Source organism: Hibiscus syriacus, unplaced genomic scaffold (assembly GCF_006381635.1).
Source record: "Hibiscus syriacus cultivar Baekdansim isolate YM2019G1 unplaced genomic scaffold, ASM638163v2 tig00110009_pilon, whole genome shotgun sequence".
In the NCBI taxonomy this organism is placed as follows: Eukaryota; Viridiplantae; Streptophyta; class Magnoliopsida; order Malvales; family Malvaceae; genus Hibiscus; species Hibiscus syriacus.
The window spans coordinates 852,974-866,470 of record NW_024062561.1 but is presented as its reverse complement, the minus strand read 5'-3'; the positions used below and the strand labels follow the sequence as shown (position 1 = coordinate 866,470).

The 13,497-nt window shown below is 31.5% G+C and overlaps 1 protein-coding gene across 1 annotated transcript; it reads left to right on the top strand.

Annotated features, from left to right (window-relative positions):
• Positions 1–6,369: 6,369 nt before the first annotated feature.
• On the top strand, positions 6,370–7,904 carry LOC120212270 (protein MITOFERRINLIKE 1, chloroplastic-like). Its single transcript, XM_039210635.1, has one exon. It carries the CDS (start codon positions 6,402–6,404, stop codon positions 7,656–7,658), a length of 1,257 nt encoding a protein of 418 aa, XP_039066566.1. The 5' UTR covers positions 6,370–6,401; the 3' UTR covers positions 7,659–7,904.
• Positions 7,905–13,497: the final 5,593 nt, after the last annotated feature.

The window sequence follows — 13,497 nt, the reverse complement described above, 5'->3', positions numbered from 1 at the left end:
AAAAACCAAAATTGAGTTCGGGGGCATGGTTACTTGATCACAAATATTTTTTTATACTTATGAATGAATTTTAGATTAACACAGAATTATAACATTCTAAAATATGATCTCGAATTCACTAACAACTAAGAGAACATGAAATTACAACTGATAACCTAAAAAATCATGTATTAATCTATATTAAAAATTTCAAGGTAAGATCTATTATGACCAATTTCGAATAATTTTCAACGTCTAGAAAAATATCGGCAACTTCGCCTCACTTTAAAAAACACCCTGATTTTTATGAATTATGCTCAAAGTCGGGGTTCACAACTCTTTAAGATACCCTAAAATTCTCTAGCATCTAAGAGAGTTCAAAGAGATCCCACAAAGTCCAAAAAATTCTATGATTCTTTGTGATATGATTATAAAATCAAAGATAAAAATTTTCATTTTGTAACCTTGAAATCCTCCAACGTCTAGAAGGATATCGAAGACCCACTCAAATCAAGATATTATCTAGCTTTTAAATAAGCTGATAAAACGTTAAAACATGTGTGGTACTTTAATAATCTAAATACAAAAAAATGTTTACTAATCATTCAAAAGTTCTAAGCCTTAATGTACACTAATCTTAAGATCAAGCACTAAGTTCTCTAAGAACCCTAGATACAAGGCCGGCCCTGAGCCCAGGCGTGGAGTGCGACCGCCTAGGGATTAGAAAATAGAAACCCTTCCGCTGCTTAATAAAAGCAGACCCATCAACCCATCAATGGCTAGAAGTATTAAAGAAAAAGATAAGCTAATTATGTATATTCATTGTTTTATTATCATAAAAGTTATACACCACATTAGATTTAGCTTATTTCCAATGGTAATTTATTGATTGCACCTAAAGTTTATCTAAAAATCAGTTGTCCATTGCATTGTTTTATTAATTGTTCTTTTATTCCTCATGTTGGTATATTTTGCAACGGCTAGATGCATACGATAGTCTATTGTTTTTTTATGATAAAAGTTATACACTGCATTAAATTTATCTTATTCCCAATGTTAATTACTAATTGCTCTTTTGTTCCCCATGCTAATTATTAATTGCTCTTTTCTTCCCTGTGTATATTCTGCTAGTTATTAATTGTTCTTTTCTTCCCAATGTATATTATGCAACGGTTAGGAGCCTTTCATTCTCATAAAAGTTGTGTTGCAAGCCTGCAACTCAGATTTTTCTTATTTCCAATGCTATTACAATAATTAGAATTTAAAATAATCTTATGCTCGAGGTTAGTATATATATATATTGATTGTGGTGTTAGAATCTTGATACTTTTTTTTCTCTTTATTATTAACTTTGTTTTATTTTATTGTGCTGGATTTTTGGTACACCAATCTCGTCGTTCCAATACCCGTTCCTAACCGAATTGGAAGACAAACGAACCGCGAATTGGAACGAACGAATTGAAACAAGATTCGTAGGGGTGGGGGCGAATTAGGTAACACTGATTAGAATCATATATTCAATCAATTGATTCCTTATTTACTATTCTAATTTTTCTGACTTGCGGTCTTGCGGAGGGCAATTGGCGATTGCGAACTGGCCTAATTGAGAAATTAAAAGGTATGCTTGTTTCTCCCTCCTCTTTCCTATTTTTAATTATTAAAACATAACTTATAAGTTATAATTATAATAATAATTATGATTTAAAAAATTCTACAAATCTTCGATGATGTCTAATAATTCTGTAAATTTCTTTTCTGTACAGTAATTTTGTATTTCTGTATATGTTTTGTTTATTGTACAAATTGTAATTCTCAAATTCTGTACAAACTTACGATTATAAATTATAAAGAGAATAAAAATGTAATTCAAAATATGCCGATTTACTTAACCTCTAAAGCAAGAAGGATTCTATTCGAACTATCATGATAGTATCTAAAACTAAGTGGTAAAAATAATTATTATTTATTTATTATTTTTATGAATATATAGTAGGTTCGAAAGATGTCGATTTGCCTAACGTCTAAGACAAACGAACTCTCCTTGATTATTTAAAAAATGACATAAAACGAGATTTAATATTTAACGTAAAACAAAATGAAATTGAGAGAATTTAATTCGCCCAAAGCCTAGGACAAAGAGATTCACCTTGAATTATTTCTATCTCGCGTTAACCAGAATAAAACAAGGTAATTTGTGAACATAATATTTCATAAAAAATAATATAATATTTAACAAAATAAATAAATTACTTAATGTAAATATGTAAATAAAAAATTAGAATATATACATATAAGGCGTATTTAAAATCCATACAAATATAACTTATAAAATAATAATATATTTGGCCAATCATAAATTTTATGTATATATCTATAGAATAAATATAGTATGCATATATATACACATATAATAAACTGTTGTAACCCAATATATACATATATGTAAAGCGAATGAAGTAAATGGTATGTATTTATGTGATTTATGATATAATGGTAAACAAAATTGTTGGGTGCATATATAAATAAGGCATATTTAGTAAATGTAATACATACAAGGTATAATATAAGAGATAGAATGGTAACATCAAATCTGCAAACAATTAGACCCATTTACACGTGAATAAGATAGGAATAGATTAGAAAAAAAAGTAAAATTAATTAATAAAAAGATAAAATGCAAACAAGATTCTAGAAATAAAATTAAAAGATACTAAAAATTAATTAAAATAAATATGAATCAATAAAGTTATCTAACGAATAAAAATAAAGGAAAAGAAACTAAAGGAAATTATAACTAAATTGCATATTTAATCAAGCAATCATGGAAGGGACTAAAATGAAGAATAACACAATGTAATGTCGAAATTAAGGACTTTATTGAAGCAAATGGGGGCTAAAACGCAAAACATACAAAAAATAGAAGACTAAATATGCAATAAGTCAGAAATTCAGCTAAGCATAAAAACCAAAAAAAAAAGGTGACCAATATGAATGCGGGAATAGCTTAAATGCTCGAATGTAAAAATAAGAAAAAGCTTTATGATGACATATGATCCTTCCTAATTAGGTATTCATTCCCTACGAAAATCCTTATAAATTGTCAAGATTTTTTAAAGCACTAGATCACCCTCTTTGTATTTTGTTAGACGAACTTCTGTGTACTGAGTCGTACCATTAGCTTTTAATACATATGTTCATGGCATAAAGTTTTAATCTCCTTTTCTTCAATGAGTTTCAAATGATTATATCGAACTTTAACTAATTCAGGTTTGTCCAATCTTTACTTTTTTCAAGACTTTAATCGATGGAATTTCGACATAGATAGGTAAAGCTGTTTTTATTCCATACACCAAAGAGAAAAGGCGTTGCCCTATTGAAGTATGTACTAAAGTCTGACATGCATACACGACGAAGGGCAATTTATTGTGACAATTCTCACTATCCTCGTAGTTGATAGACTACTAACAAAGAATCTCCATATACTTTCAGCACTTTAAATTTTCTTTATATGGATGCTTCTTATCTCTATAGCGGAAGCCTCAAATTTTGTCATATTATCAGTGAAAAAGAACTCTGGTTTACTTGTGAAAGGGTAATTGATGTATTTTGAAGAAATCAGTATTGCCCTAATTCTTCGTCCCAAAGCATTTGATGCTCCATCAAAATAAAGCCTTTAGGATTTTTCGTTTGAAACAAACTCTTCTTCAAATACTCATAAAATGTCAAATTCTGATAATAACATATGTCACCCAACCATTTTTTTAGCCAAAACTAATGATTCTATTAAGAATTTGAGTGGATTAAGTTTGGACATGAAACAAGTGGCATGATATAAACATGTATTTCCTGAGCCTCCAGGTTGTCCAAACCAAAGCACAACATAGCTTCTGAATTGATGGGTACTGAACTTCACAATTTCCCTTTGATTTGCATATGATCATTGGTTCGATTCTCTCCAACGCCCAATTTCCGTTTGATTCATTTTCCCTTTAAACATATGGTGACACGTGTCACCACCTAAATGGTGAAAATATTATTCAATTAAAATATTAAAAATAGTTTAAAAACCATTCAATCATGTTTTGACACGTGTCATGTCACCTGTAATCTTTAACACGTGTCGTCACATGATTGAAAGATCAAATTTAATGAAGTAATTTAAAATTATGACCAATTTGATATATTTTGTAAGTAATAAAAACTAAATGTGTAATTAATCAATTTTATTAACTGTTACGTCAACACTTCCGTTAAATGTTACCAGAAGTGGCTTGATTGAATGCATTTAAATAACTGAATAATCTGATTGATAAAATTTCAAAAATGATGATCAAAATGAAAAGGGACAATAGTTGGTGATCATCGCTATAATTTACCCTTTATTTTTTAGGGTAAATTACTTGTTTGGTAATTAAACTTTACTATATTTTTTTATTTCTCACTATACTTTGAATTTTTTTAATTTACTAATTAAACTTTATACTTTGATTTTTTTAAACACTCGACCATTTTTTCCCTAAACTATTTTATGACATGTCATTTTTTATTAATTTTTAATCAATTAATATTATTTATATTTTTTTATTATCCATCACCCAATTCATCTTCTCCACCATCACTGATTAAATCTCGCCACCATTTCTCTTCCTCTTCTAATATCTCCACCCCCACCCCTAACCCCAACAACATCTGTCATCGAAACTTTTATGAGCTTCGACCTTTCTACTTCTTCCCAGCAACATCTCCATGCTCTCATTGAAGGCGCCCACGAGTGTTGGACTTAAGCCATTTTTTGACAATCCTCCTATGATTACTCCAGGTCCTCGATACTGGGTTGAGACAAAGGGTATTGGGTATTACAAATGGAACTTTTGGAACAAGAGCACTGTAAAAAAGTGATTAGAGAACTTAATTCTTTGATTTTCGGTTCCATGGCAGGTTTTCAATTTGTAAACGATGGTTTGTATACTGTCGTAAAATGGGGTGGAAAATCTGAGTCAAGGGCATGGTTTATTGTATTTGTCTTTTGAATCATGTAAGATTTGAAATCAAAGCTTGGGTTTTAAGGTTGAAGACCAAATTTTCAATTTTCAAATTCAAATTGATTTCAAATTATGGTTTGATTTAAGGGGTGTGTGGGGTCGTACAGTGTGTCCTTTGGTAAAGATCAAATTGAAAGAGGAGATGTAAAGGGTTGATCCTTTGGGATTGAAGATGACAGATTCATGAGGGTTTGAACACAAAAAGTTTTGGATAAACGAGGAAAATCAGAACAATTGATAAATCAGTGAAGAAAGTCGAAGGAGGAGAGGGAAAGAAGAGATAAAAAGTTCTGATGGTTGAATGAAATTGGAGACAAACCTTGCAGTCAACTTTGCTTGTGCAAATCTAGTGCACCATTGTTCGTTCATACTTGAACCATTAGAACGAAGATTTTGGTCGATGGTCGTTATAAAGACGGCGGCGTGATGATCGGGATTTAGGGTGATTCAGGTTGAAGACAGAAAATGGAGAAAGAGAAATGGGATAAACGGCGTGATGATCGTGATTTTGGAGAGATGGGGGGAGGAGGTGGAAGAAAAAGAAAGAAGGAAAAGGGATAAAATGTAAAAAAAGAAAATAAATTTATTTTTTATTTATACTAAAACTATATTATTTTGATCTAAATTTAATTTGTGTATAGATTTAAAACTACTCCATTTTATTATAAGTTTTTATGTCATAACGTCGTTAATTATTTAACGGTAGAATGATCAAAAAAGTTAAATGTATATAGTTAAGTGAGTAAATTAAAAAAATTAAAAGTACAATGAATAATATAAGATAGAATAAAATTCAGTTATCAAATATGTAATTTACCATATTTTTAATAAATGTCATAACATTATCAAACCACGTTAGTAATATGAACTAACGCATAGATGCAAAAGACTAACAGTTGTATTAGTCAAAATGAGCTTTAAGAGCTAGGAATATACACCCTTAAATAAATTAGAGGGTTAAATTAATGTGAATATACCATAGAGATGAAAATGATAAATTAAATTTACTATAAGTATAAAATTAACCTTTAAGACATATTTTTATTTAAAAAAATAAAGATATATATAAATATGAGACGTGTAATTTAATGATTGTTTAATAGTCTATATAAGGTAAGTAACTAAAAATATAATAAATAATATATATCATGCAGATACTTAAAGATATAATGACGAAAATATTAGATAGTTATTTTTAATATTAAAAAATTTTAATATCTAAATTTAAACGTGAAAAGTTTATTAACTAAAATAATAGTTTAAAAAAAAGGTCAACGAAATTGTGGGTTAGTGTTGATAATCCATACAATGAGTGGTTAAAACTTAGAACTCCAAAGCAGGTGAGAGAAAATCACAAGGCAAAAACACTATGTTTTAGCGATGGAGGAGAGGCTCTCTGCATCCGTGGGTCTCCCTTCGCTTGAATCAAATCAGTTTCCCCAAGCACCAATCAACACCGATTTCGCTTCTCTTTTCACCCGTTTTACCACTCTCACTTCATCCTCCCCAAATCCTAAAAAAAAAAAACCCAAAAATCTCCAGCACCACCACTCCTTTGCCTCTACTTCCATTTCCGCTGATTCTCAATCGGATCTATGGAAACCCAAGTTTCAAATTCCGCTCCCTTTTTCCAATTTAACTGATTCCCGAAAACCCAAATCCCTATCATTCTACAAATGCCTAAAACCCACATCGAGAAACAACCCCAAAGTCCAAACCCTTATGAAAAACTTATCAGTCTTCGAAAGAGCTCTAATCGGCGCAGGTGGTGGCGGAATTGCTGGTGCATTCACCTACGTCTGCCTTCTCCCACTGGATACAATCAAGACCAAAATGCAGACCAAGGGTGCTTCCCAGATTTATGCCAACACCTTCGATGCAGTTGTCAAAACTTTCCAGACGAGTGGTATTCTAGGATTTTACAGAGGAGTTTCGGCTGTTATTGTAGGTTCAACGGCTTCTTCTGCTGTTTACTTTGGGACATGTGAGTTTGGGAAGTCCTTTTTGTCCAAATTGGAGTATCCTTCTTTGCTTATTCCTCCCACTGCTGGTGCCATGGGAAATATTGTTTCATCAGCTATAATGGTACCCAAGGAATTGGTTACCCAAAGAATGCAAGCTGGTGCTAAAGGGCGATCATGGGAAGTGTTGCTGAGAATTTTAGAAAAGGATGGTATTTTGGGTCTTTATGCTGGTTACTCGGCTACTCTGTTAAGGAATTTGCCTGCTGGTGTGTTAAGTTATTCCTCTTTCGAGTATTTAAAAGCTGCGGTTTTGAGTAAGACAAAGCAGACTAATTTAGAGCCAATTCAGAGTGTTTGTTGCGGCGCTATGGCTGGTGCAATTTCAGCTTCTTTGACAACTCCTCTCGATGTGGTTAAAACAAGGTTGATGACTCAGGTTCATGGCAATAAAGTCACCGCCGCTATGTATAGTGGCGTTAATGCGACGGTGAAGCAGATTTTGAAGGAGGAAGGTTGGATTGGTTTGACTAGTGGGATGGGGCCTAGGGTTGTTCATAGTGCTTGTTTTTCAGCTTTGGGATATTTTGCATTTGAGACTGCTAGGCTTGCAATATTAGATCAGTATTTGAAGCACAAGGAGGAGTTGTCCAAAATCGATATTGCACCAGCTTGAGTTACAGTTAGTTGATGATCATGCTCATCATCATCTCTACTTTGGTAAATTTGTTTTGTTTTCATATAGAGTTGTTTAAACAAACTAAATTTCGGCATTACAGTATCGTACATTTCTTGGTTGAAGTTTCAGTTTCTTGTTTTCAACTTATAATTTATGTCCATGTTAGATAAGTTTGATTAGTGCTCCAATGCATTCTGAACCTTCTTCATAGTATCTCATAATCAGTATGCTGAATATTACCTTTTCTAGTTCTACTTCTAACATTCGAGTTTGATACCATCATTACTAGTCCGTGCATGGTTGAAGTCTTAGCTTAAAGAATATCCAAAAGCTTCACTTCAGTAATAGTTTTAAGTGTCTATGATTTCCAAGTTAGCTAGCAGTAATGTACCTTTTTCTTGTTATGTCATATTGATTAGGGCTTGTCATTATTTTGTAAATCTATTCAAGAATGACTGATAGTACTTCATTGATGGTGCTGTATTCTTTTCATTAAAAGCTAACCATAACTTCCCAAGTTATGGTCCATCTCCAGCACTGTAAAGCTCTCTGGTCTGAACTTGAGTGTGGATACATGCATCATATGGGTTTAAGATACATCATTGGTGATGGTTTGTAATTCTCTTTTGAGGAAGATGCAAATATGCAAACTATCATCGGTTTTCCTTGATAAATTTCACTGTCAAGTTTTTCATGAAGACTAATATTAGAATCAAGCAACTGCAACTCAGTCTTTTATGTTTTTGGCGTGGAATGTTAAATTATCTAGAAATAGAATCAAGCAAGTAGCTTGTTTTTTTTTAAATGGAAATTTATAGTTATCAAGTTAGATTATATGTCCATTGCACAAGTTAGTTTACTTTTATGTGAGCGAATGCATGCACATTGAATGAAAAAAAATTTCCCTGCTGCTGCTGATAGATATTATACTTCTAGTTGATCCCTTTAGAAACTGAATTGATTTTCATTCTCTTTCTGCTGATAGAAATGGCTTCTTTAAGTCTCGGTATGAAAGGTTCATTATTTTGTTATGTGGCAAATGGCTTTTTCTGTTGTCGTTATTGGATAAAAAAACTTTTCTTTGATGGATGGTGATAAATTTGGGAATTGGAGAGCAAGCATGATTGGTATATAGCTTTTTCTGTATATAAAGCCTGCTTCTTTGGGTCAAGTAGGTGGTGATAGAAGGTAAATATGATAGTGTTGCTTCTATAATACCATTATGTAGGTTCCAGTTTGATCTCCGAGATCCAATCGTAACATTTTGTAGATTCTAGTTTAATCTTCGAGATTCAATCATAACATTATGTAGGTTTCAGTTTGATCTCTGTGATTCAATCGTAAGTCTAGGCTTGGTCAAGGTGGTTAGGTTAAAAGTATCGGATACGGTGTGTATATACGTTAAAAGTGATTGGGGCAGGGAATTGCTGTATTAGAACGTAGAATAGCATATGATGTAGGCTGTAGGATTATGGAAGGCATGCTTGCAAGGTTTGGGCTGCTAAAATATGTAATTTACCCTTTATTTGTTTTGGAGAAAATTTTAGGGTAAACTACGTGTTTAGTACCTAAACTATCAATTTTGATATGTTTAGTACCTATGTTTTCAATTTTTTCAAAATCATATCTAACGTTTAGTTTTTGTTTCATTAGTACCTAAACTAATGGTTTTTATCTGTAGAGAAAGCTTTTTGCCCCAAAATGAAACGTTGGGACCCAAAATGTTTCATAAAAAATAATAGGAGGTACAATGATCATTTTGCTAAATGTTAGAGGTTATTTTTGGCATTATGCATTTTTTTATTAAGAGAGTAGGTATTAAATTTTCGAAAAAAGAAATATCAAGATTTAAATACACGTAATGAAATAATATTAATATTAATTATCCAAACAATTAATAAATCTCAAAATCAAATGAGCAATTTAAAACTATTCTGCACAGCAATTCATCATAAATTAGATTAAACTTAATCTCTGGCCCATTTTAAACAATGCCCGCAATGCTTGATCAGACCGGCCGAAAAACCAATAGAGCGTCACTTCAACTTATCCCACAACATTTATAAAGGTAAAATAATTCAAACAAAATATAATTGTAAAAGTTCGGGAAAGTATAAAATTGTACATGTAAAAATAAGGTTAAAAAAAATCGGTTGAGTTTGAGTCATTGGTTGGTATTTTTGGTAAAAGGATAAAACAACGATAGTAGGATAAAGAAAATGAGAAACTGATAAGAATGAATTCTCAAATTATCAACTTAAAATGTTAATTTATTCACTTCAAAAGACTTACATATTTAATAAGAATTTTAGTTATAACATATAATGTTACACGAGTTTCTTAATTAAATAAAATTTACATTGATATCATTTTATGTTTTAACGTGAAAAGTAATCCGATTTACATGATTTTGTATAGACAACATTTGATTTTCGGTTCAAACCGATAATTTTACTTTTATACTTTAAAATGTTACATATTTAGTAAAAATTTCAGTTACAACTAAAGGCAGAGGGCCATTGGAGCCCAAGGGGGCCTCCCCTGTTGAAATTTTAATTTTTACCCTAATTTGTGCCGCAAAAAAATATAGGTGCTATCTTTGTCTATAAAAAGGGGTAAATTCTTTATTCTTCCAACATAAAAAAATTGTGATAAAATTATCGACTCCACAACAAGATTAAGCTCTTCTATTACGATTGTCAGAGATTTATTGAATTTGTTCAAATTCAATCAAGTGTCAATTTTTAAAGGTAAGTAATAAGCAATACTATATTTATTATTTTTTGGTTGAAACTGTTTGATCTTATATTTAATTTTAGTATTAGTTTAGTTAATCAAATAATTATTAAGTTGAATTAAGAAAATAAAATTATAAATCTAATTTTTAAATTATTAGATAATTATTGTTAACTTGAATGTTGATTTCTAAATTTATTTTTTGTTATGTTAATGAATTAATTTCATATAAATGCAGCTTGGCATGGGAAAAAAATCCAACAATTATTAAAATTTTTAAGAGAAAAAATGGTGAAACTTCGAAAAATATAACAAATGAAATTTCAATTGGTACATCTGTTAATGCTTCACCTCCAGTAGATAGACCTTCAAAGATGGCAAGAAATCAAGAATCAAGCACCAACTCTAATTACTTGGAGCAAGATCCTAGAAAACACAGGCAAATATGGGAATATCCTTTTGAACAAGAAAAAAATACAAGAGCTTATATTGCTGAGGGTCCATATCAACCAGTACTTTCTAAATTCAAAAAATATGGACATGTTTCTCATACTCACTGATTCCAAGCTTCCTGGTACAAAAATTTTCTTTCATGGTTAGAATATTCTCCTGAAAAAGATGTTGCCTTTTGTTTTACTTGCTTTATTTTTGACAAGCCAGATAACCATCCATCACACAAGACTTTAACTATGATTGGATTTTGAATTTAGAAGAAAGTAAATGGAAAACAATTGTTATTTTAAGATGCATATATGTTCAGAACCTAATTCACCCCATAAAATTGTAGAGCAGGAATTAGAAGACTTTCTTAACCAGGAACACATGTGTCATATATTATCAACCACTCAGCTGTAAAATAGTATTTAAATTTCAAAATAACTTCAAAAATGTTGTAGAAACCTATTTTCGTCCTTATTTATTTCAACATATTATATTATATAGTATGAATTAGCATCATATGTATCATATAACATACACATACTATATTATATAATAATATGATATAGTGGGTATATATATGGTGCCCATACATTACATAATATAATTAATTTGCTTTCCTTTTACAAAGTCCAGCCGAAACCCAGTTGGCCCATCAGTCCAACCCAACAGCAAACCAGAACCCTTACAGACCAAGATCTTGGAGTAACCCGAACTGACCCACGCTGTAACCTGAATCGACCCACGCTGTAACCCGAACCAGTCCAAAGCAATTAGGGTTTGCAATCTTAACCCTTTATTTCCTCAGGCACCGCGCATCAAGGATCATCAGATCAACCCACCATCTGACGATCAAGAGGACTTGGAGAAGTTTTCATCCACTACATGTTCCAGCCGCATCCAACAACCCCTCCTCGGAGTTCACGACACCAACATCACCAAGTCAAAAAAAAACAAGAAGTCAGTCACGAATGACTCTCAACAACTGAAAAGCAAGCATTTTATTTCCAATAGGAAACTCTAAATATAGAATTCTTAAGACTATATATACGCGTGTAACCTAAGTTAGAAAACACAAGAAATTAATGATAGAAGTACAAGGAAATCAAAGCACAAGTTATGAACTTTTCGAAAGAAAATACAAAGGTATTTTTTTTCGTTCTTACCTTCTTCGGGTCGTATGTGGCTTTAGGGGTATTTATTTTGTTTTTTTTCGATTCAAAAAACCCAAAAAGAAGGGTTACACTAATGAACGGGGGAGGGATGTTCAAGAATTTCCTTCTTAGATCTAGCCCTCCCCGGGGTGATTTTAAAAAAAACTAAGTTGGTTTTTTCGAAACGAGGGAAACAAAGATTTAGAAAATGTAAAAAAATTTGGCCACCGTCGATGGACGACGACAGATGCCGATTTACAACGGCCGGCGAGGCGGTGGCCAACCAGAATCTGGGTTTGGTGGTCGTGTTCTTCGTTTTCATGAAGAACATGATGAACACTTAAGAGGTTTTTTAGTTTTTGGTTTTGATCGGTTTGAATTGGGGGAAAGAAAATGAATTGTGTTTTTAGATTTTGGTCTTTTTTATTTATTTTTATTTAATTCCATTACTTTTCTTTCTTTCTTCCTTATTTATTTTATTTTATTTTATTTCACTTTATTTTATTTATTTTATTTTATTATTTTCCTTTTTTTGGAGAATAGTCTTTTATTATTTTTATTTTATCTCTTTTTATTATTTAGTTATTTTTAGGGTTTTTATGTTTTTATTTTATTTCACTACTTTATTTGAATAATAGTTTATATTTAATCTTGCAAATAGTATTTATTTTTATTTTTATATTTTTTAATAGACCTGTTTTCCTTTATATATTTACCGTGTGTTTAATACTAGCACATTGTTTTTATTTATGTTAGTTCCTCAGTATGCCTATATTTTTTTTACCTAAAACATCATAATTTAACATATATTTTTCCTTTTGATTATGCATTTTACTTTATCTAACATTTTTTTTAATTTTGAGGGTATTTCAATCAATCGGAGGTAAGTAATTTGGATCAAACTTTTATCTTTGGTAAGATGCAAATCAGGTAAGTAATCGATGTATCCGATCAACCCATTTGTTCTTAAAATAAATTATCGATGGCGACTCTAACCATTTTATTCAAGTCGAAGCCCAATTTTGAGTCCACCTGAACGACGACTACGATAGCTTGGTGACTTTGCTGGGGACAGGTTAGTGAGTCAGGCTAAGGTTAATTTCTAGTTGTCTTCTTAAGTGAAAAGAGTAAGTTTAAATTTTAAGGTAACTTTTTCGATCTTTATTACTTACCTTTGATTATATTTTCAAATAAATAGTTATACTGACATTTTCTTTCAATGGTTTCAGCCTATTAAGCTTTTTTCATCTAAGGCTTAGTACCCGAGCTTCGAACCCTGTTTAAGTGGGGGTGAAAGCGACGCCTTCATGAGAATTTATTCTCTGTGTGGGCCAAGCAAGTAGCCTTCGAGATTCATATACCTTATGTCTTTGTGAGAATTTATTCTCCGTGCGGGCATAAGGGAATGTATCCTCTCGAGTTTAACTTAGTCCATAGAGCTTGTAATGGGCTTATGACTAAGGGTCTGGCAAGCCCAAGATGGCACCAGCACGAAGAACTCGAGTACT

Excerpts from the sequence above, each read along its gene's own strand:
- LOC120212270 (XM_039210635.1), top strand. The coding sequence starts at position 6,402 with ATGGAGGAGAGGCTCTCTGCATCCGTGGGTCTCCCTTCGCTTGAATCA.